The following is a 27,636-nucleotide window of genomic DNA, read 5'->3' on the forward strand; positions in this document are numbered from 1 at the left end:
TGGGCAGGGTCAGATTCCCTTCAAGCAGAAGCCTGACATGCATAAATCCTTCTCTGCAAACTGACCCCCAGCCCTGAATCTAATCTTCCCTATTCTCCCGCCCGTACCTCTGGGAGTCCGGAAATAAAGTCCCAAAGGTGGGACGTGCTTCAATCTCATTTTACAGATGAGTAACTAGCTCAGAGAGGTAATTAGCGCCAGGTCACTTAAGTAGTAAAAGGCAGAACTAGGAAAGAGCGGACGGACCGAGGAAGCTCCCCTTCAGTTTTATAAAAGAGGGCCAAGGGCGGAGACATCCTTTGTCTAAACTACAGATTATCAAAAACAAATACTAAAAAGTCTCTTTTAACTCCTAGCCATACCACAACCAGTGGTGTAGATAAAAAGTTAAAGGTGATGCCAGAGCACGATTGGTGTGGCAGCATATTGTCTTAGAACTGTTACTATCAGTTCTTAGGCAAAAGAGCGATAACAACTAGGCTATTGGGGCTGTGAGGAACCCAGGTCTCGAGTTCTATCCACTGTCCCATTATTATTGTAAAAGAGGAATATGGTTCCTGAAGACTGACATACTAAGGTGTAACTGAGCAAGTCATTTACCTTCTCACTGTACTATCTACCTCAAATAAAATAAGGGACCTGAATAAAAAAAAAAAATGTGTGGTTTAGTAGATAGAATTGGGTTCTCATTTCTGGAAGACTACCAGTGACAAAGTCATGGCATAATCCTGGGCAAACCACTGAGTCCCATCAATGTCCCTACAAACTTAGAAGTTGTAGATACACAGTAGGTTGTTTACTCATCAATAGTTCCCTATACCAGAAATCACAAGCCTAGTTCTAAAACAAAACCACACAAAGACCTGGAATCAGGATTCTGATTCAAATTCCAACTCTGGTTTCTGAAGTGTGTGACCAAGTCTAGACACTTATTTCAACCTCAGTTTACACAACCAAAAAGAATATAACTCCCTTCCCACAAGGTTATTGTGAAGTAGGCTCTTGGTAAACACAAAGTGCTACTTTTTAACAACTAGAGCCATGTGCTTACCTTGAGCCTTAATGAGCTCCTGCCTTTGGCAATCTCCAGAAAAGGGAGAAACTACTCAGGCATGTTAGGGGACATTCTTAGGCATGAAGTTAAGACTGGATGATATACCAAATCCCTTCTTTTCCATCTGAAATTGTGTTAATCTTCAGTCTTTAGTTGAGGGATCTCAGGGTCCCAACAAATACAATGAGGATCCATTCAAATATACTTATGCAAATCATTTTGTAAACCCTAAAGACATTACATAAATGTGACCAGTTGTTATTAAAACACTATTTGTTGTTATCCAGGCTTAGGTGAATTGTGAACTCAAGCTCTTCTCCACCAATACTGGGAGTATGGCCCAAAATGACAGACTCATTAGGCTCCCTGGTTCAATTTGTTTTTAAAAAAATCTTTTATTTGACAAAAAAAAATTTTCCAACAAGTTATTTACAGTAGTTTTTGTTGTGTTTTTTTCTTCAGTTCAATTGGAGGGCTGTTTCTCTCCCTCACACTTTAGACATAACCAAACCCAGACACAGTCCAACTTACCAAACCACAGCTTCCCCCATCACCCCAAGAGATGTAGAACAGGGTCCAGCAGCATGACACCCACCCCCATTGCATAGTGCACTATGGAAGTCATTCTCCCTCCCAAAAACCTGTCTTTTCTCAGTGGCCCCAGCACTGGAGAGTTCTGTGATCTTATTTAAACATAATCCAGACTTACAAAAATCAGAGCCAAGCTAGAAAGTGGGTTTAGGAAAGAGACAAGGAATGGATGGAGGTGGGTGGAAGGGGAAAGTCTGGCTCAAGAAGTAGGAGAAACAGAGGGTCTCTACAAGTCTCTTCCCTATCTGCTCCTTAATGTCTCATTCCACATAAACATCACCCCATCCACCCCATCTATCTAAGGTACAGTGGGTTGAGGAGTGCTCCTTCCCATCTTCTTCTACTGACATTAATATTATTCATACAAAAGAATACTCAGTCTAAACCTAGGATTAGTGTTTTTCGAGATACATATAAGCTGGTACCTATTGCTATTTAACATAGTAAACCTATGAAATAGCAATTTTTTAAAAAAAAATCAAAATGGGGGAGGGGAAGAAATCACTAGTGACCTATTTCAGAGGTGTTCAGAGGGCCAAAGCCCTTGAAGCTAGAATTCAGAGGAAGAAAAGGTGCAACAACTTATCTGTAACCACTCTACCATATAATTTCCAAACTTAACCTCCATTTTCTGCCCAGCCTCCTGTTCCCCAGTCCTACTGACATGGATTAGCATGAACTGCTTTGGGGTGTGTGAGAGAAGCTGATCAAACTGGATTCAAAAGAAAGTATTTGGGAGTAGTAAGCAGACCAACCACTAGATGGCCCAAGCTTTTTTTGCCTTTTTTTGGGGTGGGGATTGGGGGGGGTGTGAATGTTGCTGCTGGTGGCAGCAGGAAACACATTCCACTATAGTCCAAGTTTCTAGGGTATGAAAGTTTTTTTAAAAATTAAATTTAAAAAAATCTTAGGAATTCCTTTATTCCCTTCTCACCAGGAAGTAATGCTAAATAATGGAATCGGCCGTTCCACAGCCCCATGTCATTTGGATTATTCTAGCTGCCTGTTTTCTGTCTGCTAGGTATCCAATGCAAAGGCACAGGAGCAAAAAACAAAAAGAACACTTACTAAGGTATTTTCTTTGAAACAAACAAACAAAAAAAAACCATTTTGGAATTCTTTTTTCTGAACCTGGTCACTGAACCAACATAGTGTTTTCTCTTCTTTCTTTGTACCTCTGTGGTCTTGCCAGTTCACTATACTTTAGTCTGTAGAGATGAAAAATGGGCTGGAGGATAAGATAAGCCCAGCCCCATACAAGGCTATTTGGTGGAAAGGAATGAGGGAGATACTAGGCAGGAGCAGTGAGTATAGTGCCCAAGGGCAGAAAATGTGACAATGTGGGAATTCTTGGAGATTGGAGCATCATGTTCCCAAAAGCTGGAGGGCAGGAAATGAATTGACCAGTGATTCAGATTTCTTGGTCTAACTTCTCCTAGCCTGCAGATGACCCCAGTGTTGGGAGTGGAGCAGATGAGACAAGAGGTCTGGTGGGCACAGTATGATACACCCAAGTGTTCCCGTGGGAGAACCTGTCTGGGCAAAGAAGACAATCCCACAGGTGGCAGAGACCCTGAAGGTAAAAGGAAAGACCCCAAACAACACAATGAACAACAGGAAGAACGCAAGAAGAGGACCAACTGTCTCCCTACAGAGTCCTGAAAGCCCTTTCAAGAAGGACTACTTAGGATTAGTAGCTACCAATGGGAGATCTGAATGCCATGAAGGGGGCAACAGATCCTTTTTCTGTGACTCAAGCTCAGCTGCTTTCTGTAGGGCCACCTCCACCAGCAGTTGGAAGCTGCTAAAGTCCTCTCCATAGTGCTCTGGGGGCGTCGGGGGTGGGGTGTTAAATAGTCCACTGGTTGGGCTTCCAGCCTGTGCCCTGGCCAGCAGGGTGAGTGTGCTGCCAGGGCCTGGGATGGGCTGTGGCTCCCCACTAATTAAAGAAGGGGGTGATGGACTCTCATTCTCAGCGGCAGGACCAGGGAGGTGAGCCCCCACTGGGGGTGCAGAGGAACAGAGTGCAGAGGGGCACACAGATACTGACAGCACTTTGGAGGGAGCTGGAGTGGACCCTGGTGCCATCAGGCTAGGGCTTGAACCTCGTGGCACAGCCACATCAGAGGCTTTGCCACCGCGGCGGGAAATGGTGTAACGGTTGGGATCCTTTCCATCCTTCCTCAGCATATCTGGGAGAAGCCTCCGCCGAGCATTGATAAACCAGTTGCAAATCTGAAAAGACAGAAGATCATTACTCAATCATTTAAGTTTCAATGAGGGGGATAAAGTAGAATTTGGAATACAGGAAGTAAATATAGGTATCTTTTTTTTTAATAGTATCTACAATTTAAAAAGGGTTTGACGTATGAAAATCAACCAACAATTATTCATTAAAGTTCTGAGTGCCAGGCAATGAATTAGGTGCTAGCCAAACAAAAATATAACAGTCCTTGATCCTTTTGAGACACCCACACTAACGTGATTCCATTTGACATTCATACTAACTCCATGAAATAGAGGCAGCTAGGTGCTATTGTGGATAGAGCACTTGACCTATAGGGTAAGGAGGATCACAGTTCAAATCTAGATTCCAACACTTGTCACCTTAGTCAAGAAGTCACTAAACTACCCTCTGCCTCCTCAGTTTCTTTATCTGTAAAAATGGGGATAATAACAACACCTACCTCTCAGGGTAGCTGTGAGGATAAAATGAGATAACATTGGGAAGGAGCTTTGCAAATGTTAAAACACTCTATAAATGCTAACTATTATCATCATCATCCCCATTTTATAAATGTAGAAATTAAGGTTCAAATGACCCATCCAGTGATAGAATTGGTATTCCAAAGTTTCCCTCCACTGCACCAGAACTAAGGTTAGGTGGTACTCTTCTTCAAGATATTCAATTTCTCTAGGCCTCAATTTCTCCATCTGTAATATGAAATAGCTAAATTTCAGTGACCTCTAAAGGTCTAATCTAGCCCCACAATCCCATTCCTTCTAAATTCAACAATCCACCATCAAGACTTGAGAAAAACTTAAAACAGCTAGAGGAAAAAACAAAAACAAAATCTTAGCTGGAGAAAGGTTTTAGTGCCTCTACTCAGAATCCCTTTCCACAACTGTTATCTGTTCTTTAAAAAAACAAACAAACAAACAAACAAAAAAAAAACATCTCTTACCTTCTGTTTCCTAAGCATCAGTTCCAAGGCAGAAAAGCAGTAAGGGCTAGGCAGTTGGAGTTAAGTGACTTGCCCAGGGTCATATACTTGGGAAGTGTCTGAGGTCAGGCCTTCCCTCTCCAGGCCTGGCTCTTTATCTACTGAACCACCCAGCTTCCCCCCATACCTAGTCTTTAAGGCCCAGTTCATGTGCCTCTTTTGCCAACTACTCCAACTCCTTACTCTCTGGTCTTCTGAGTTTAAGTGTGTGCACCTGGCCTTTGGGCAAGAGAAGCCAGCGAATGCACTTGGGGACAGCCAAAGGGACTATTATAGGTTGCCTCTCAGATTGACAGAATTTCATTGAGTTAGAATCTCAGAAAGCATTGAGCTGAACTGATCCACAAAAAAATCTCCTCCATAGGCATTTCCTAACCAGTGGTCTTTCAGTCTCTGTATGAAGACCTTTAGCAATGGGGATTTGGCTACCTCTTAAAGCAGTCCAGCTCTAAGTGCTATTATTTTTTCCTTAAAATGACCTGGAAAAAGACAATTCTGAGGGACTTATGAGAAAGAACCCTACCCACATCCAGATAAAGAACTGTGGGAGTAGAAATACAGAAGAAAAACAACTGCTTGATCACATGGATCGATGGAGATATGACTGGGGATGCAGAGTCTAAACTTTCACCCTAATGCAAATATTAATAATATGGAAATAGGTCTGGATCAATGACATGTAAAACCCAGTGGAATTGCTTATGGGCTCCGGAGGAGGGAAAAGGGAAGAGGGAGGAGGGAAAGAATATGAATCATGTAACCATGGTAAAATATTATAAATCAATTAATTAAATGAAAAATTTCAAATTAAAAAAAGAAAGAAATGACCTGGAAAAGCTACTTCCCTACAACTTCTACCCATTTGGAACCTAGTTCTTATCTCAAAGGAAAAACAAAACAAATAAAAAAAGCATTTATTACTAAGAACTTACTGGGTGCCAGTAACTGTTAATGGCTGGAAAGGCAACACAAAAGGGTGGTGGGGTGGGAAGGTTCTATATATCCTCAAGCTGCTTACATTCTACATATATAGCACATTAAATACAAAATATTTACAGTCATTTCTGGAGCAGCTGTGAAGTGGGAGCCTTCCTAAAACTCAGAGGTTCATAACTTTTTTTTTTTTGGATATCATGAACCCCTAATCTTTGGCAGTCTGGTGAAGGCTATGAGCTTTCTCAGAAAAATAAAATTTTTTTAAATGTAGAAAATTCAAAAGACTACAAAGGAATCCAATTATTTTGAAATGCAGTTATTAAAATATATTTTTAAAAAGCTCATGGACCCCAGGTTAAACCCATACTAAAGGATGTGATATAAGAATTGCCCCTTTGAAGGAAGCTGGAGGATTCTTTAAAAGGAGGTAATTAGGAAATAGTACATTCCCCAGCAGAGCTGATAGCCAGCCCCATCGAAAATCTCATTTTCTTTTTCCTCAGGATAGCCTTTCAAGGATTAAAGATAATGATCCTGTTCCCCTCACACTTTTCTCCAGACTAAAGGTCTCTGGGCTTCCTAGCACCATCAGCAGATGTTTTTGGAGCTCACCCCTCTTACTGTATTCTTCACTGGCAATTTTCAAAAGACCAACCAATTCCCAGAAATTAATTGACTGATTCATTTTCTTAACAAAAAAAGCTATCCTGTGTCAACCCAAAGGGGACTAGAAAAAAGAACTACACCTTCCTTCTCCAAAACTCCTTTTATACTATGTATAGCCAATTTCTTTTCTGAAGACCTTAAAATCTAAAAAAGAGACAAGAGACCCCAAAGAGCAAACTGGTCCATGTTTAACAGTAGCAAAACTGCTGTCAGAAACTATGCATAACACTCTCCTGATGTCCTTTTTACAGAGGAAATGGCATAAAAGCACGGTTTCATGTTACAGCCCCTCCAACCTAGGGTTATGCCCAAGTCTGGGGCCCCCAGGTTTACCCTCCTTTGGCTCCTGATTAAAAAACAAATTGTCCTGGACCCTGACTGCTCCCTCCCTCACCTTACTCACTTAACTACAAGAATCCTGAGCTCTTTCTCCTAGGGTCTAGGGTTAGTCACTCATCTCTTCTCTGAGAGTTTCTTAGGCTGAGTCATCCAATTTCATCAGGTTCCAACCTTATTCCTAGATAGTTGTCTTTTCTTTTCTCTTTCTCTCCTCTTACATTGACTATTTGATTGATTTTCCTAAAACACACTGTCCAAGCACACCCCACTCCCTGGGTAAGAACTTTCTCAGGGTCCCTAATGCCTGCTGAATCTCTTCAACAAACATTCCTAGTGGAGTAATCTGTTGAGGAAGAATGAATAAGTCAAAGTTCCTGTCTTCAAGAAACTGACATTCTAGCATGGAAATCAAACACAAATTTATTAAGTACCTATTTAATGTATTTTGCACAATCACACAGGTATAAATAACCTAAATGAAATTGCCTACAATCTCTGGAGGGGGGAGGGGGAGAAAGACAGAGAATGTAGAACTCAAAATTTTAGAATAAAACTAATGTGAAAATTTGTTTTTACATGTAAGTTGGAAAAAATTGTGGGAAAAAAAGGATCAACTTAAGATATGTCTGACAATGAGCAAGAATGGGAAAAAAAATCCCTACAAGCAGGGATTATAGATGGGGGAAAAAGAAGCAGTTTTATAGGGGGCAGTTAGATAGTTCAGTGGATAAAATTATGCATTTTGTCTTAAATCGTTTAAAAGGTTTCCTTTTCATTTTTCTAAACCAGGAAGGGGGAAGAGTAGGAGGAGAGACATTCAAAAGACATTAAGACACTCAAAAGTTGTATGTCTTTAAGAAATTGTTATTGTATAAATTGTTCTCCTGGACTGGATTTGGTCACTTCACTGCACTGACTCATTCTTATCTTCCCAAGGGTTTCTCTGAAACCATCCTTAAGGTTATTTTTAACAGTGCAATGCATTATATCCCATACACCATCATTTGTTCAGCCTCTTCCTCAACTGATGGGCATTCTATTTATCTTCCATTTCTTTGGCCGTAACAAAGGGGGCGAATAGAATTATTTGTACCTTTTTATCTTTCTTGGATCTTTTGGAATGTGGGGCTAGCACTCAAATCACTGACTTTTTAAAAGCATAATTCCAAATGGTTTTCCAGGATGTCCAGACCAATCTACAGCTCCAACAGTGTGTTAAGTTTTCAATCAGGCCCTCCAAAGGTCATTTCACCTTTCTGTTGTCTTTTGCCAGTCAGATGGGTGTGAGGTGTAATCTCAGTTATTTTCATTTTCATTTCTCTCAATGATCTGAAAGCATTTTTTTCATATCCTTGTTGACAGCTTAGATTTCTTGCTTTGAAAACTGCCTACTCATATACTTTGACCTTTTATTTATTGGGGACAAGGGAGTTTTAAATAAGTTTTAGATGAAGTTTTCAGAAAAGGAAAGGGAAGCTCATACTGATTAGCCTTATATTTTCTCAGTAACATCAGAGAGCAAAGGAAACAGGAGGATATGAGAGGCTTAAGGAAGGAAGAGAAAATTTGTAATCACTTTTGAAAAATACGAGATAGGGACTCAATTAGGGAGGAATAAAAGCATTGTCTTGCTACAAAAGCCAGTTAAAAGGATGGCATAAACTTATAATTTACCTAATTAGCATGGCATGTGACTTACTCCAGATCTGTTCAGTATCCTCTAAGTAGGACGAGAGGAGGTTTATGTCTGGAATAATCTATGGACAAAGTTTAGCAAGAGACGATCAGCAGCAAAAGGACAGCAGGAAAAGAGATTTGAGAAGAACAAGGTAGCATAGAATTGACATTGACAACTCTAGGGGGTCCAGATGCAAAAGAGAGAAGGAAACTGAAGTCAGAATATGGATAATGGCTTAAAATATACTGAGTGGAGGAAAGGCCTAGAAAGATCCTGATAAAGGCAAAAAAAAACAAGTTTGGGAGGGATGAGGGATAGGGAGAGATGGAATAATAGGTTAAATCAAACCAGCCTATAGGATTCTGCCACTTTCTTTTTGTAGACTTTAAGCTAAGAATGGTTTTTACTCCCCCCCCCCTTAAAATGTATAAAACAACCATTCTTTGCCTGCTAGCTTATAAAAACAGGGCAATGAGATTTAGCCTGTGGGTCATAATTTGCTGACCCCTGAGACAGAAGAATGTCAAGAGTATCTAAATAAGGAAGTGGAACTCTTGTCTATGGGTGATGGTGAGATATAGTGTGGCCATCCTTATGTGTGTGTCAGAGGTGGAAATGAAAGGAATTGGAGAAGGGTGAGGCATTAGACAATGAGGAAATCTCAATACGAATGCCAAGTCCCCTAACACCAGAGAACTGAGACCATGAGTCAGGTCCACAGGTTCCTTGAGAAGACCCAAAATAGAAGTCACCATGTGGATTGGGCATATAAGCAAATTCAGCATGGAAGTTTTCAGAGGTCCAGGATTATGGAAAGTAATAATTTCAAAATAAATGGAGCAGTTCAAAAGTAGACTGGACATCTCTGAGAGAAAGTAAGCTACTTGTCAATGGAGATCTTCGAATTGAGGATGAACTGACTACTTCTTATAAAAGTTGTGGTATGACCACCCCTACTAAGAGCAATAGCTTCCCACTACTAGAAATCTTTGCAATTTGACAAACCTTCCTAGACTAACATGAACTGAAGCAAAATGAAATTTGAAGCAGAGCCAGGAAAACAATGTTTACAATGACTACAATTCTATGAAAAGAACAACCACCTTCTGTTCTGCTCAAGGGCCAAAGGTATACAAAACTGTGTAAACCATCAGATTTTGCAGACGTACAGTTTTTACGGCATCTCCCAACTTCTTCCTTTAAAAAATTACTTATTAATAAATAAGGGATGGCTTCATGGGAGAGAGAGAAGCAAAGGAGTTACAGAAGGAAATGTAGGTGACACTGAAACAATTTATTATTAATAAATCTATTTTTAAAAATCCTCAAAATACTCTTCACTATAAATCTTTGAGTCAAAGATTATGAAAATCATTTTAAAAATAAACTAGTTATTTATCCAAAGTCATGTAGCTAGAAAATATTAGGATTTGATTTCTACATTCTTTCTGCCATACCATGTTGTCTGTTAGACTATAAGCAAGGGACTACATTCACATCTGTAACCTCAGAACAATGATGAGACTATATAGCAAATTTGGGGGATGCAGATAAAGCAGTCCTCAGAAGAAAAATCCTATTTTTAAGAACATAAAATATATGTATCAATAAACTAGAACAGGACTAATGAATGGAGTATGTGATTTTGAAAAATGAGATCAACAAATAAGCCCAAAGTACTCCCTAAGGAAGAAACCTTGAAAATCAGGGGAGAAATAGAGGAGTTGGAAACAAAAAAGCCTACAGAAATGATAAGCAAAACTAAAAGCTATTTTTTTGAAAAGACTAATAAAACTGATAAACTCTTTGCCAAACTGATTAAGAAGAGGAGAAATATCAAATTACTAAAATTAATAATGAACAAAATGAATCTTCCAGGCAGAGCCTAGCACAGAATTATGGCTTTATTGAATTTAGCTGTAGGAATGTTTTTGCTTCTTGGGCTTCAAGGTTATACAAAAACTCAAGCTTGTATAAGAATTCAAGAAGCAAAAAAAGAAGCAAATATTCATAATAAAAGGCCAACTGTGGTCTCTGCCAGTTTACACTGACAAGCAGGATATACCATGTACCCAGTTCTACTTGAATCACAGAAACCATCTGATAAACAGAGGAAACTTCAGGCAGAAGTTGTCCTCTAGGACATAAAGGAGTCCAGGGAATAACTAACATGGGGATTTGTTTTGCCTGACTGTGCAGTTTTGTTGAGGGTTATTTTAATGTATTTTTTTTCTGAATTGAGAAGGAGCAAGGAAAAAAAGAGAACAAGAAGAATCACAGATGAATAGGCCAGCTTTAAAGTTACATCTGAATTCTATTAAATACTTTTAAAAAATTTAAAATCCTTACTTTCAGTCTTTATATCAATTCTAAGAAAGAATGAAAAGGGCTTGGCAAATTAGTGTGAAGTGACTTGCCCAGGTCACATAGCTAGGAAGTGTCTGAGATCAAATTTGATCTCAGGTCCTGACTCCAAACTAGTCATTCTATCCACTGTGCTACCTTAGGTGCCTCCATTATATATATTTTTAAAGAGTCAGCAGACCCTTTATAGGTCCTGCTAATTTCTTTAGGCCATCCTTAATCCCTTGGGGCTGAAAAATGCCCTCTATTTCAGGCCAGAAAGAGTTATTAGAGCTGTATGACCCTGAGCAAGTCACTTAACCCCCATTGCTTAGCCCTTACAGCTCTTCTGCCTTGAAACCAATACATAGTGTTGATTCTAAGATGGAAGGTAAGGGTTCTAAAAGAATTGGACAGAACTTAATGGATCATCTAGTCCAATCTCAATATTCAAGAAACTGAGGCCCAGAGGGGATGGGACTCAGTGAATTAAGGGCAGAGCCAAGGCTTAGAGCTTATTAATTCTCCAAATTTTAGAAAAACACTTAAAGAGAACTTGTGACCAAAAGATGTGGATTTGGAGTTAGATGCAAAAGGATAAAAAGTACAAATAAACTTCTCAAAAGGTATAGATTAATTTGTAGATAACCATGTACTAGCATTTTTTAAAATTGAGGTGTTAAAAGTGCCCCAAATTGTTAAGGATGACAATTACAAGGTCAACACTTTGCCTAGAATGAACTCTCCTGCATTTCCATACACAATGACCAGAAGGAATTAGACAGGTAAGACTATCATGATTTGATTACAATCTTAAAAGCAAGCTCTGGAACAGATTCGCAGTTTCACATAAAACTGTCTCATTCTGTTCTGGAATATATATGGAAATGCCTATTTTATTTCATGTTTGATAAGTTCAAAATAGAAGAAAATACAGACTCTTGTTTCCTTCAAAACTCTGTTCAAATATTATCTTCTATATGAAGAATTTCCTAATCTCTTCCACCCCTTTCCAAAACAATCTTTTACTTGTATTTATGTATGTCTTCTCCAAAAGAATTCGCCTTTTGAGGTAGGAACAGTTTCTTTTTTGTCTTGGTCTCACCAAAGCCCAACAAGAGCCTAACAGAGTAGACTACCTAATAAATATTTGTGGATTGTTAATTGATTGATCCAGTGAAAACACTACTAAGCATATACTCTAAGGAAGTCAAAAAAAGAGGAGAAAATAGGGGGAAAAAACTCAAATAAAAAAAATATATATATTACATAGAGAATATGATATATACAAATATATGTATATTTGAAACAATATTTATAGCAGCACTTCTTACAGGGGCAAAGAAGTGGATTCTTACCCCAAAAGTCATTAAATAGGGCCTACTCTTTAATTCAGGGATATTACTGGATAAAAGGATGGTCCAATAAAGGGAAAGGCCATATGTATAAAATTATCTCAAGCAGTACTTTTGGGTAGCAAAAAGCTGGAAAAGTTATGCCCATCAATTTGGAACATTTGTGTACCATAACAAATGGAGGAAAGATGAATTCAGAGGATCATGGGAACATTCAGAGGAACATGGGAACAGTGAAATGAGCAGTCCTGGAGCACTTAGTGACTAAACAATGTAAAGAAAAACAACTTTGGAAGACTTAAGAACTCTGCTCAAGGTAGTGACCAACTAGGAATGACAAAGCAAGTTACTCAACACCCTAAGGAAGATATGATGGAGAACCAAGATCTCCATTTTCAGACATTACACCATATATGGATTTTGTTTTGCTTGATAGGGTTCTTTTGACACAAGGGAGGTTTAGGGGCTTTCTTTTTGTTTTTAACTCAGGAGTGGTTTTATGGGAAGAGAGTAAATGAGGTAATTAAGTTTGTTGTTGTTTTTTAAATAGAGAAGAAAAAAATTTTTTAATAGAGAAGAAAACATAAGTTCGGAAGGATACAAAAATGAAAAGAACAGCTTTAAGGCATAATGAAGTTGTTATATGTTTTATGTAAAAAAAAAAAAAAGTGGCCAGCTGTTTCTAGTAGATTTGTTGTTTCCCTCGCTATCCTTTAAAAAAAAATACAAAAATGCTCATATTAACTGATTTTTGTTAAGAATTTTTTTAGCTCATTTTTAAAAAGTGGGTGCTTGATGATGCGGAATGGCTAAATGAACTATGATATACGAATATAATTGGACACTTATTACCATGCCTGCCAATATAAGAAAAATGATACATTTACTTAGATTTATTTACCTATCATATGAAACAATGAAGGGTTTATTTTAGAACTGGACAAAATAATAACAATATTTTATCTGGAAAAACAAAAGGTCAAGAAGCTCAAGGAAATTAATGAAAAAAAAAAAAAAGGAACAGGAAGGAAGTAGCCTACTACCAGATCTCATCCTATACTAATAAATTATCACCAGAATCATTTGGTTTTAATTTTTAAAAAGAGAAGTTGTACAATGGAAGACTACTAAGCAAGATCCCAATGCAACTGAACATGACAATCTAGTGTTCAACAAACTCAAGGCCATTAACTACTGATATAAAGGACTTCCTAGTCTATATAAATTGATGGGAAATAATCTGGCAGAAATTAGGTTTAGGCCATCATGTTACAACAAATCCCTCAATAAACAACATAAAAGAGAATAGTAGACACAAAATTTAAAGGATAATTAACTAAACACAGGATAGAAGAGATTAAAGATAAAATGAACAACTGAAAAGTTTTGAATGAACAAAATCAATGCTGCTAGAATTAGAAGTAGTCACTTGAGAAGAAATCTTTACAACAAATACCTCTAATAAAGATCTAATATTCAAGATCTAGAGATAAATATATATGTATACACACATGTATGTGTATGTATGTGTATGTGTATATATATATATGATATCTCCAAGAACAAAGAGACATTTCTTGATAGATAGCCACTTGGAAAAAAGATATAAACGAGCTGTTTTCCAAAAGAAACTTGAGCTATCAAAAACTAATAAAGAGCAATGTGGATTCAAACAATTTTGAAATTCCATGAAAAGCTCATTAGGTTGACAAAAGATAACAAATGATGGAGGAACTGTGAAAAAAAGGCAACAAGTAGCTCAGTAGACAAAGAGTTAGGCCTAGAGAAGGGAGGTCCTGGGAAATGTCTGGCCACAGACACTGCCTAACTGTGTGATCTTGAGCAAATCACATGACAACAGTTGCCTAGCCCTGACCACTCTTTTGCCAGGGAACCAATCCTTAGGATGATTGTGAAGACAAAGAGTTAAAAGGAAAGGAAAGGAAAGGAAAGGAAAGGAAAGGAAAGGAAAGGAAAGGAAAGGAAAGGAAAGGAAAGGAAAGGAAAGGAAAGGAAGGAAAGGAAAGGAAGGAAAGGAAAGGAAAGAAGAAATAGGCATACTAATGCACTGTTAGTGGGGCTCTGAATTAATCCAACAATTCTGGGAAATAATTTGGAATTATACTTTTTTAAAAGTAACTAAATTATATAAGACATTTTGACTCGACAACATCAATCACTCCTAGGCATAAAACCAAACCCTAAGAAGGTCAGGTAGACAGTAAGGTTCCATATATTAAAAAATAAGTATTTGTCTTGGGGGGGGGATGGAGATTTGGTCAGGACATCTTTGATCACATGATTTCCTCCCCTTTCCTGTTTTGAAAATCATAAAAAGATCAGATAAAAGATAAAAAGGATTGATGCTGTTACCCCTTTAAGAGGTAGAGAAGTGCTATTTCATAGGAGAAAAGGGCAATTTCCCATTGGCAGGTCCACATCATATAAAAAAGGCAAACAAGTCAACTTTGCAGAGACTGGTACACGGAGGAAATAGCTTCAGTGTAATCCTATGTAGTATGGAAAAAGTCGGCTATGGCCTAAGAATCCAATGCTCTTTTGTTTTTTCCCCTTGTAACTGAGAGGGAGGCCAGAGGGGATTTTCTTTCCCATCCTCCTCTGACCATGCATGGTGTTCCAGAGAGTCAAAAGCGGTCAGTAGGAGTCTTCAAGGAATGTGACCCAGAGCAGAAGAGAAGAAAACCAATGGCATTAAGACAGAATTAGTCCTGCCTTTTGGGAATTGAGCTGCAGAAATGAGAATGAAAAAAGGCACTGTGGCCCTGGAGTGCTTCCTCTATCTGTGCCTCACCACCACGATAGTCTGGGTATGCGCCCATTCTTCCCACTGACCCCTGGGTTTACATCAGGGAGGTGTTCTGAAGCCACTGCTGTCACTCTTAGTAAATGCCTTTGCTTTGAGCGAATTGTGTTTTCTAGCTAATGAAGGTCAATACAAAAGTAGCCCCACTTTAGGATCCTGGACCCACGGAGAACCTTGAGCCTGGGGTTGTAGTTATCTCCTAGGAACCCAACCTACAAGTTGGGGGAATATCCCACAGATAGTGCTACATATAATTTAGAACAGCACCAAGCTGGAAATAGTCAATGGCCTGTCAAATGGGGAATAGTTGAACAAATTGTGACAAAGATGTACTGAAATAGTATACTGAAAAATAATCAATATGAAGCATTCAGTGAAACTTGAAGACTCATGTCATGTATAAAATAAAGCTGAACAATTTACACTATAGTTATAATCTTAAAAACAAATACACATATTGAAAGACTTCAAAAGTCTAATCAATGCAGTGATCCATCATGACTTCAAAGTAATGCTGGCTAAAGCATGCTTCACTTGGAAGAGATGGCAGATCATGGGTAAGAATAAGCCATTTCAGATGTCAAGGTTCAAAGGTCCTTAGGGTGTAGCAGCACCGAAGGAATGGAAAAGAGGAAGGGCAATGTGATGGGTTTGTTCTGCCTGATTGCTTCTTACCAGAAAAGAGCTCTCTGGGGATTAGGGGGGCAGTCCTTGGAAAGTGACAATGAGATTAAAAGGGGAAAAAAATCTACCTTCGTTATAATCCTATTTCTATCACTATGATTCTGAACAAATCTCTTCCTTTCTAGGCCTCTGGGAAAGACAACACGATATATGGAAAAGAGGTCTGGTTTTGGGGGTCAAAGGACCATGGTTTGAATCCTGGCTTTGTGTGGTCTTTGAGAAAATCACTTACTCTCTGGACCTCAGTTTCCTTTTATGGCAAAGAAGAGGTTTGGATTTAATGCTCTTGGATTTTCCTTCCAGATCCATGATATTTGATCATAGATCTAATCTAAATATTCTTTGGATCTCCTCTCTGTCTTTTCAAATAGCTCCTAAAAACCTCCTGCTTCCCCACCCCAGATCTCAAATTCCAACAGAGTCCATATTTCCTTCATATCTGTCTTATCTTCGCCTCAAAAATATCACTGTGGTATCCCTCGGACCAAGTCAAATAACTTGGGTATCTTTGTCAAGTCAGACTCTTACTCATTTAAAAAAAAATACACTTCTATTCACTCAAATTTGTACACAATCTGGGCCCAAGTTACCATTCACATGTTATCCCTTTTCTAATCATGAATTTACATCAGTTAAGACAGACCAACTCCTGTTTTTTAACTGTATTCCCACTCTTAGTCCTCCATGCCAAAAACGGACATTTCTCCATCTCTACTTTGCCCATCCTCACTTGAAATCCTTTCTTTCCTGACCCAACTCAGATGCTACCTCAAAACAAAGAATTCCCTGAAGAAGTACCCTAAGCAAGTGTTCTCTGTGGGGAAATCCTTGAATCTGGAGTTAAGAGAACCCTGGAGTTAAGTATGAATCCCAGAAAGGCCCCTAAACTCTATGGTTCTCAGTTTCCTCAACTATAAAAATAAGGGGGTTGACATAACAATGCAAATGGAAAAAAAAAGACTAACGAGGAAGTTGGAAAAATCAACTAAGGAGGGGAAGTTAAATGGCTCAGTGGATAGAGAACCAGGCTTGGAGTCAGGAAGTGCTAGTTCAAATCTGGTCTCAGACACTTTGCAAAAGATATGGATAAAAAAAAAAAAAAAAAAGATTAAGGATCTGAAGAAGATATAATATCTTCTTCCTCCCAGAACACAGAACATTATTTTAATATATCAGCAAGGTCCTTCTATTGGTCCCATTTTTGCTTATTTTTCTTTGTACCAAGAGAGGCTAAAGTTCTGGTGGGATGGGAAATGATATAAAAAAAAAGAAATAAGGGTATTGTTTAAATCAGTAGTGTCATCATTTACATAAGGATTCCTTCCCATGGTATAATGACTTAGAAAGTCACATATTGGGGTTTGTTTTGTTTTTAAAGGATTTTTATTTAAAAGAAAAACTATATCAACATTATTTATGTTCCATATTGTATTTATTTTGTCAAACAGTTCTCAATTACATTTTAATCTGGTTGGAATACTGGTACAATTGACTCCACTGGTTCCATCTTGGTGCTTAGGAGCCTCAAATTTTTTGTGGTGGGCATTTAGGGCCCTGGGGACTCTCCTTTGTATCAGTGTTAGAGGTGTAGTACTTGTTCTTTTTCCTCTTCCCCACTTAGATTTTAAACTTTTTGAGATCAGTGGCTTTTATAACTGCCTTTAACAAATCCACCGTACTGAGCATGGGACTCTAGTGTCCACTGTGAGAGCTTAATTAAATACTGGGTGTAACAAAACTCATGGTATATATAGGCAAATGATGAGGAGCAGATATAGAATAAAGAATTTGGTATTTAGTAGAATTTTCTAAAACTTTACATTATTTTCCTTACAGGGAAACTGACTCTATGGTGAGATTTTGGACTTTATTCAAGGCTTTTCTCCTACTTTAACTTTTAGACTTATAATTTAAAAAAATATTTTTTTCCAAGAAAAAGGATGGAGGTTGAATTCAATTGTTGAACTGTCCAGTGCCAAGAAAAGCCAAACTCATTTTAATTTGAAATGAATTAATTCTAGTATAGTTAAAAGTTCTGTGGTTATTTTATACTACTTTCAGCTTCTCCCCCTCCAATCCTTTTTCCTAAAGCTGAGATCCTGTTACTCCCTAGTTAAAACTGGCTGCCCCTTATCAAAGCTATCCAGCTGGGCCTTCAAGGCCCTCCACAATCTGGACCTTCCCTCATACTCCTACTCAACTTCCCCAGCCTGGCTAAATTCCTCCTCCCTCCCTCCCTCCCTCCCAAACCTCCAGCACTTTTGTATTTACTAGCTAACCCTTCCTTCCATTTCCCAGCAGTGTGACCACAGACAAGTCCCTGAACCAAACTTTCAGTAAATAATAATGCTAATAACTTTGCAGAGGAGTGAGAGCTGTAATACAAAGGGGAGGAATTTTACTATCATCATCACTGTCGTCATCATCATCATCACTAGCCAATCTGAATTTCTCCAACTCCTCCTCTCCCAGCAGCCCAGCCTCCAGAATTCCCAATGCTTCACTGGAAAATTCCCCAGGTTCAGGAGCGCAGCGTAGCAGTGTGTGCCTGACTTGGGAGCCAGGATGAGTAGAGTTCCAGTCCTGCAAACTAGTTGTGTCTACTCTGGGCACATCATTGAATCTTTCTCAGCTCCATTTTCTTCATCTGAAGAATACCAATGGCCCCTGGGGGAAGTTAGGTGCTACAGCACCTAGAACACCAGGCCCCAAGTCAGGGCTCAGTTCAAATACTGCCTCAGTCACTTACTAGCTGGGTGACCCCAGACAAGTCACTCAACCTCATTTGCCTCAGTTTCCTCATCTGTAAAATGAGCTGGAGGAGGAAACAGCAAACCGCTCTGCCAAGAAAACCCCAAATGGGGTCATGAAGCATCAGACACAATGAAAACGAATGAACAAAAAGAGTTACACCTACCTCGCAGGTTGTAGTGAGAATCAAACGTCAAGTCAAACCAATAAGCATTTATTAAGCACCCTCTGCCAGAAAGGGTTCAGTGCGGCTTAAAGCTGTTTATGTTACTCTCTGAGTATTAGTTATACCCTGGTACTGAGCTGGTATTTCTCTCTCATACATTTACTGGCTTGGGGTGTGGGGTGCAACAAAAGGAGCAAAAGACAAGTAACCAGGACTGGGCCCAAGGAAGGTGAGTTAATTGGCTGATTGACTTGTTAATGAGTAACAGGTTTAGGTAGAGCAGAGCAAAAGCAAAAAGATGACCGGAGGGCGGGGATTAGATGAGTCCTCCCTCCCTCACCCAGGAGATCTAAAGGAACAAGCCCATGACTCAGTTCCCTCCCAGATCTTTCCTTCCCCAGGCTGCTCTCCACTCACTCCTCACTGGCTCTAATTTTGCAGTGCTTTAATTATTCGCACAGCTCTTTGAACTCTTTCCAAAGTTCTCCAAGAGCCCTTTCAAGTGAAGAAGCCAAGAACTACCTTTCTGCAGTGGCAGGATGAGGCAGCACAGCTGAAACACTAGCTTGGAAGTCAGAGGAGCAGGGTGTATAAAGCCTAGGGGCACCCTCTTAGCCTCCCCCTCCCCCAGGACCTCAGCAGGAAAGTCCAGGGCTAGGGCCAAGGAAGGAGCTCAGGTGACCACGGGGTCCTCCTGCCCTTCCACACTGACTCCCCTGTATGTGTCCCCCCCCCCAATATGATGAGAGCCCAAAGGCCACTCCATCTGTACATCTATGATCCTCTGACCAATCTGTAATCCTGTCAATTCAATCAAACAATGATTAAATATCTACAGAGACACAGTGGCTAGAGAGTGCCCTGAGCCAGGAGACCTAAGGAGTCCATTTAGTCCTGGCCAAGGTACAGAACCTCTTGATGCCCTAGGCAACTCTCTAATCAGAGGGGTTTAGCCCAGAACCCCTGGGAACTCTACCTAAGCCTATGGACTCCTCAGAATTTGGTTTTTAAACCCTTATTTTCTGTCTTAGTAACTTGTATCTGTTGGTGATGGAATACTATTGGGCTCAAAGGAATAAAGAATTGGAGGAATTCCATGTGACCTGGAATGACCTCCAGGAATTGATGCAGAGTAAAAGGAGCAGAACCAGGAGAACATTGTACACAGAGACTGATACACTGTGGTAAAATCGAACATAACGGACTTCTCTACTAGCAGCAATGCAAGAATCAAGAGCAAGGCTGAGGGACTTAAGAGAAAGAAAACTAGCCACATTCAGAGGAAGAACTGTGGGAGGAAAAACACAGAAGAAAAACAACTGCTTGAACACATGGGCTGATGGGGATATTACTGGGGATGTAAACACTAAACAATAACTCTAATCCAACTATCAATAATATGGAATTAGGCCTTGATCAATGATACATGTAAAACCCAGTGGAATTGTGTGTCAGCTAAGGTGGGTTAGGGGGGCTTGGGGGAGGGGGCAAGAACATGAAGTATGTAACTAGGGAAAATATTCAAAATTAAAATTAAAAATTATTTAAGAGAGTAGAATATTTGGAGAAAATAATATCAGATTACACAGAAAAAAAATGGGTTGCTTCAAGTTGAAGAAGGCTATTCATGCAAGGGGGCAATGTAGATTTTAATCTGAAATAGGAAGAGGTAGGGAAACAACACAGATTTAGAGAGAGAGATTATTCTGGCTTTTATATAGTACCTATTATGTGCCAGACACTATGCTAAGTGCTTTGCAAATATTCTCATATCAGATCCAAGATTTAGAGCTTAGAGATCATCTGATCCACTTCCTTCCTTTTACTGCTGAAGAAACAAATCTATGTCAGATTAAGATTATTATGGCTACCCAGGAAAGCCACAAAAGAAAAAGACCAAGTAAATGAAGAATGTATATTGCTCCAAGTCTAAATGACTGGTTCCATAAGCTGGCCCATGCCTATACAGGTCCTGAATAGTTACGGCAGACAGAAAACAGAAGGAACAGAGGGCTGACATACAGTTGGACAACACACAGGTGTTTAGGACCTCAAACTGCTCCTTAACCCAAAAGGCCATTTTAAAAACATTATTCTCTCAGTGATGCTATTCATGGCTACCCAGAGCTCAGAACACCCGTGATCCCTGAAGACTCCAATGGCAACTCTATATGGTGGTTCTAAGCAGGCAGCTCTATGCATCCGCTTAAAGAGTGAATCTCATTTAATAAACATTTAGTAAGAGTTTACAGTGGGCTAGGCACTGAGTTAAGACTGGGGATAACAAAGAGAATCCCTGCCTTATCTGGAAATTCCTTTGATCAATTCAATCCCAGGGTCTAAAGTCCCTAAGTCCCTTGCCATCTACGGATCTGACTAGATGACCACTGAGGTCTCTTCTCACCCCAGGATCTTAAAGAGATCATCTAAGAGTGTAGTATAGCAGAAACAAAAACGGTTCTAGAATCAAGAGGTACCACAGTAGATGGAGTGCTGGGCTGAAGCCTCATCTTCATGAGTTCAGATCCAACTTCAGACACTGACTGTGTAACCCTGGGCAAGCCACTTAATCCTGTTTGCCTCAGCTTCTCTTCCCAACAAATGAGCTAGGAAAGGAAAAGACAAACCATTCCAGTGTCTCTACCAAGAAAACCCCAAATGGGGTCATGAAGAGTTGTACAGGACTAAAATGGAACCACAACAAAGAGATCTCTGGTTGGAACACCAACTCTGACACCTCCTAGCTTGTGTGGAACCCCGACCTTGAGATACCACTTAAAACTTCTAAGCATCAGTTTTTTCACATGTTAAAGCAGGATGGCTAAAGATGAAGGTCACAAAGGTAATAAAGGAAACCAAATTCTCCAAATTTAAATCCTGTGCTCTTTCTAGTTGCCTCTTTTTGCATTCAAAGCAATCCATAATCTGCCCAAAATCTACCTTTTTGAGATGAGCCCTTGAAAGACTAAAGAATTCCAATCAATTTAAAGACCAACCACCTTTCCAGAGGACTGATAATGATTTAACCTGCCCATCCCCAATGCTGAACTCCCTACAAGGTCTCTGTTCCAAATTGTTCCATCACTCTCTCCTGGGGCTTCCCACCCATCTTTGCTAACACCTTAGAATGACCTCCTCTCTGTCTCCATAGTTACTGAAGACTCTATGGCCAGAAAGGAATATTTCTCCAAACTAAAGACCTTGGCACAGTCATATGATTCAACTTCAGAAAGAAATATAATTTTAGCAATGGAAATAACATTAAGGAAGAATCACTGATATCTCACCTTTCAATTCTACCTCAAGGAACAATGGAGGGACAGCTAGGTGGCACAGTAGAGCCAGGACTGGGGTCAGGAGGACCTGTGGCCGCAGACCCTTCCTAGCTGTGTGACCCTGGACCAGTCATTTAACCCTGTTTACTTAGCCTTTGCCCTTCTGTCCTAGGGCTGTTACTAGGACAGAAAGTTAAGGATTAAAAAAAAAGGATCATTGCAAAGAATAATGCCTTTGGAGTCAGAGGAAGACCTGGGCTCCACTCCACTCTTATAAATATACTGGTTGAGGGGCCTAGGAAAAGTCATTTAACCTATATAGGTCTCAGTTTCTTCAATTACAAAATTAAGGGATTGGATTTAGATGGGAGTCTGATGATGTCCCTTTCAGCTCCAAATCCATGATCCTGGCTAAGCGGCCTCCTTCATCTAATTTGCAGCTGAAATTACTTATGCCATTTTCCCCTATCTAAAAGTGAGATCTTTGTGATTGGAGAGTACCTAGCTTTTGTTTTTGAATGTCCAGTGCTTAGCACACAAGAAGTGCTTAATAAGTGCTTTTTCATTCATTCTTGGTGTAAAAGACAGAATTCTAGTCTTAAAAAGTCAGGAAGACCATGGTTCCAATTTACCTTGAGATAGTAGCTAGCAATAAAACTATGGGCAAGTCATTTAACTTTGGTGAGCATCAGTTTCTTCATTTGTAAAATGAGGCTGATACCTGTAGTCTCCATGTCACAGGGCCACCAAGGGGATGAAAAAACAATGTATATACAAAGTGCTTTGTAAGCTTTAAAGCTCAATGTCAGTTGTCATGACATATTTATTTCCTTCCTCTTCCAGGCAGACTTCCTCAAACTACTCTAGCCCAATTTCTTTTAAACTAAAACACAGGTCCAACACTCTTGGAGTCTATCTGGAAGGAGGGGAAGGGTGTCCAGGAGTTTAGCCAACTGAAAGTAATGGTTGTAGGATGAAAAACCTTGCCTCTGTCTTTGCCCCAAAGACCGGTATACCAAGAGAAGGCTGGTAGAACTGTAAATTAGTTCAGCCACTGTGGAAAACAATTTGGAAGTATGCTAAGAAAGTGACTAAAATGTTCATACATACCCTTCTGACCCAGAGATCTGGGGCATAGGCATGCTTTCTAAGGAGGTCAAAGATAAAAAAAAAGGTCCTAAAACACCACCAAAATAATTATAGCAGCAAAGAATGGAAACAAAGTAGATGCCCATTGACTGTGATGGCTACCAGATGGTATTTTCCAGTTCTCAAATCCCATGATTCTGTGACCTTAGAGATCATCTAAGAGGAGTGTGGGTATGATGGATACCACCAGATGTGCAATATGTAGAGTCTTGGGTTTGAATTTCCTTTTCTGACAGTTACTGGTTATAGGACACCCCCACATGCTCCCCCAATCATTTAAATTCTTCCAAGTTTCAAATTACAGCACATAAATGAAATGAAACTTTATGGTGTTACAAGAAAAATAAACTCTATGGGAAGACTTGTGAACCAATCTAAGGGAAATGAAAAGAATCAGGAAAACACCATAAGCTAATGTAAATTGTAAGAACCACAACAAAAAAATCAAAATGGAATACTTTGAGATCATAATAACCAAACTTAACCCTAAAGGGGAGATAACCTGGAAAACAATATTGTTGTTTGTCCTTCATTTCAAAGAGGCCCGAGGACATCACAGAGTGATGTCTTGACTTCTTGGAACTGGATTGAGGTAAGGCACTGTCACACAAAGTCAAGGCCTCACTGTCTCTTCCTGCTGCCGTCTAAATCCAGTGGCAAGACAAAAGGCAGGAGACTAAATCAATGTTGACTGAAAGAAGATAATAAATCAATCAAAACCAAATACCATTAAATTGTAATGACCAAGCTTGGCCCCAAAGAAGAGCTAAAAAGCTGGGGGCTGGGGGGGGGGGGCAGCACTCGAGGGCCCTTTGGGCAGGCAGCAGCATGGAATACCATGGCTGATATAGTTGATTGTATGGCTTGGTTTTGCCGACATGCTTCTCCCCTTGGCCCTTCCCCTTCCTTTTTTGGTCTTGATAACAAGAGATGATGGCTTGTAAGGAAGGGATAGACTCAGAAATTAAAGTGATATATAAAAATTGTATCAATAATGTTTTTAAAATTAAAAGTTTAGGGGAAAAAACACACAAAAATACTTTGCCCTTAATTTCACTCCCCTGGGCCTTAGTCTCATGCTTTGTAGCTGGAGGTCCCAAGGTTTCTTAAATGATGGCTCTTCAATCAGTCAGGTACATTTCAAAAAACTCAACACCAGCAGCTCAAGAGTCGGATTCCCTTAGTTCCCATCTGACTTTACCAGTTATCTATGTGACCATGGGTGAGTCAATTATTAAACTACTTGGACCTTAGTTTCTTCATTTGTAAAATGAGAGTTGGATTTGGAAGCTTTTGAGGTCACTTCTGGTCCTACATGTGTGATTGTAGGAACTCATCCTATAAACAAGTGGTCCTCAAGCTATCAACCAACATATTTTTTAAAATCCTAAGTCACTAATAATAAGACAAATACCCAACAGATTAGTAAACATGACAAAAAATGAAAATGACAATTACTGGAGAGATTTGGGAAAACAACTACACTAATATACTGTTGGTATAGTAATGACTTGAACTAGCCAACCTGGAAAACAAACACCAAAACCATGCATACCCTTTGACCAATCGAGATCACAATTAATCTTATATATCCCAAAGTGATTGAGGAAAGAAGGAAAAGACCCTTATGTACAAAAATATTGATGGCAGCTGTACTTCTTGTTTTAAATACCTGGAAACCAAGGGGATACCCATCAATTGGGGAATGATTGAAAGAATCATGGCATATGAAAGTCAGAAATATCACCATAGTAATAATGAAGCAGACAGTTTCAGAGAAACCTGAGAAGATCTGTATGAACTGATTCAGAGTGAAGTGAGTAGAACCAGGAGAATAATTTATATGACAACAATTTAAAGGAAAAAAGCTTTAAAAGACTTAAGTTTTCTTCCCACTCCTTCAAGAGTTCCTGAAATGGAGTCAGGTAGGTGGCAAAGTAGATAGACACTAGGACTAGAGAGGGAAGGTCCTGAGTTCAAATCTAGCCCAAATCACTTCCTAGCTGTGAAACCCTGAGCAAGTCACTTAACTCCCATTACCTAGCCTTACTCACTGGTCTTATAAGACAGAAAGTAAAGGTTTGGGGGGAGGGGGGGACTGAGTTCCTTCCTGAAATAGTGGCTTTCCCTAGTGGCTAAAAATTTCCAGAATTTTTGAGCTATGTGGAAATGCACTCTAGAGTATATGAAAACATTGATATTCACAATTCCACTGTGAATTCAATCCTTTCATTGATATAGAAATTCAATGCACATACATAAAGCAGCCCCTCCTCCCACTTTTGAATAAATTGTCATGGCTTGGGGAGAGGGGGGTTATTAGCTAGGGACCAACCCTCTAGATAGAGATAGGCCAACATAATCAAAATCTTTCCAACTTAATAAGAACTTCACATATTTCAATTCCCCAACAAAGTCTGGAGACCCCAAAGTCACTTCCTTGACACAAGAGGCGTTAGAGGAAGACTCTGGGAGAGTCTATGTTACATAATAGTAGACAGAAAAACAGAAATATCTTACTCCCATTTTATGGATTAGTAAAACTGTGGCATGGAGATTAAATAACTTAAGAGTCAAAGAAAAATTTTAAAGTTACAAAAGGAACCTTAGAGATGGGCAAGTTCCACCTCCTTATGTGAAAAGACCTACAGGGGAAGCATCCAAGTCACAAAATGAGTCAATGACTTTCAACCCTGATTTTCATGCAGCCCAGAACTCTCAACACTGGACTCTCCTCCTCCGCCTCCTCCTCCAACCTCTCCACCCCTCCAGCCACCACCTACCTGTAGCACCGACAGGCTCGTCTGCCCAGAAAGGCTCAGCTTTTCCTGTTCTGAGGGATAGGCATTGAAGCGGTGCTCATACAACCAATCTCTGAGAATCTTCACAGACTCCTTTGGGAGGTTCCCTCTCCTCTTCCTCTTGCCTGCCTGGGTTAGATCCAGGGAGGCCAGCCCTTCCTCCTCACCCAGGTCACTGTCTGACATGCTTGGGCTGTCCAGGGTCCGTACAGGGGTCAAACCTGTGGCAAGTGGGAGGGCAGAAGGAAAAGACAGGGACCAAAGTGAAATGAAGAATCAGATCTTCTCCGTCTTTCTTTTCTAGCATGCCAGACTTCCCACGAATTAATTCATCTTCACAATATCCCAGGCAGATAAAAGAAGAGTTCACTCACACTCTGATATTCAAGAGACATCATGGAAGAAACTTAAAAGGATCACCTAAATCTAGGTATTGTTCCCAACCAGAAGTATTTAGCAAATAACTATATAGAAGTGAATCACTTTATCTCTTAGGTGCATATACATAATATGCCCTACTAATTCTTTTCATACTAAATGGGGGGAGGGGAGGAAACAGAAGGTTTCAGGGGAACAGAAGATGAAGAGAGCCTCTGGTAGAATCCAAACCTTGTACTTAATAGAGGGGAAAACTGAGGTAAGTGATTTGCCCAATTACTGACAAAGAATCAGGAGCCAGATCCCAATTGTAATCCTTTCCAATAACATTTATTAATGTTATTTCTAGTACCTTTGCTCTCTTAATTATTATTTCCTTTTTATCCTCAAACCACTGTCTGGACATATTTGTTTTCTGTCATTGACCTTTTTTTCTATCTCCAGTGTTTAATACAGTGCCAGCACATGGAAGGCTCTTAAAAATGTTTATTGACTGATTTATTGAGGATTTAAATGAGAAAGGACCTAGGGATTTTGTAAAAAGTTACATTCTGAATGTAGGAAAACAAACACTTCAACAGATAAATATAAACATTTGAAGGGGGAGGGAACACTTACAAACAAGGGCATCTGGAAAAGCACCCAGTGGAAGGTAGGACCCAAATTTAGTGTAGGAATTCTAGAGTCTTAAGTGAGCAGGGAACAAGCAGCTTATTTAAGTCATGGGGAATAGCCTATGGAAGTAGGGAGTCACCTGCCAGAATTCCTGAGACACCAAAGCAGGCCAGTTTGGCTAGAACTCTGACCCCAAGCCTTTTCCAGGGTCTTTCCTGCACGCGCACACAAACTATATATATATATATATATATATATATATATATATATATATATATATATATATACACACACACACATATATATATATATATATATATGTATATGTATATGTATATGTATATGTATGTATGTATCACTCTTGGAAATCTGGGTTTCAATCTCACTTCTGACACTTGCTGCATAATTCTGAACATGTCATCTTTTCTGCCTCAACTCAGATTTTCCCAGGGTAAATGGAGATATTTGTGCTATCTACCTCACCTCAATGGTTTGAAGTGACTTTAGAAGGTGTGACCAGGAATCTACTTTGAGATCAACAAAATTGAAGAATGAGACCTTTGTTGAAGACGTCTCCCTAATCTAGGTACAAACATCTCCCACAGACCCATTCAGAATGACTGAATCAACCTGAACCACACCTCAGTTATTTGGCCTTTAAGAGTGAGGACACCTATGTAGACAGAGAGGTGTGAGCCAGGGCAGGGCAGGGCAACTGAAACTCATTGGTTCCCTCAAAGGAAATCCTGCACCTCTATGGTACTTTACATATGGCCCCATCAGAGATCAGCCACAGACATAAAAAAT

The 27,636-nt window shown here is 39.5% G+C and overlaps 1 protein-coding gene across 1 annotated transcript in view; it reads right to left on the bottom strand.

Moving 5' to 3' along the window:
- Nucleotides 1–3,325: 3,325 nt before the first annotated feature.
- TGIF2 (TGFB induced factor homeobox 2) overlaps nucleotides 3,326–27,636 on the bottom strand; it is a 28,205-nt gene continuing 3,894 nt past the window's right edge. The window contains exons 2-3 of the mRNA XM_044664341.1: nucleotides 25,819–26,057; nucleotides 3,326–3,880 (exon numbers count right to left, since the gene is read on the bottom strand). Coding sequence (XP_044520276.1) covers nucleotides 3,326–3,880; nucleotides 25,819–26,057 — 794 coding nt within the window. The remainder of the gene's footprint in view (nucleotides 3,881–25,818; nucleotides 26,058–27,636) is intronic.

This window comes from Gracilinanus agilis, chromosome 2 (assembly GCF_016433145.1).
Source record: "Gracilinanus agilis isolate LMUSP501 chromosome 2, AgileGrace, whole genome shotgun sequence".
Lineage (NCBI taxonomy): Eukaryota > Metazoa > Chordata > Mammalia > Didelphimorphia > Didelphidae > Gracilinanus > Gracilinanus agilis.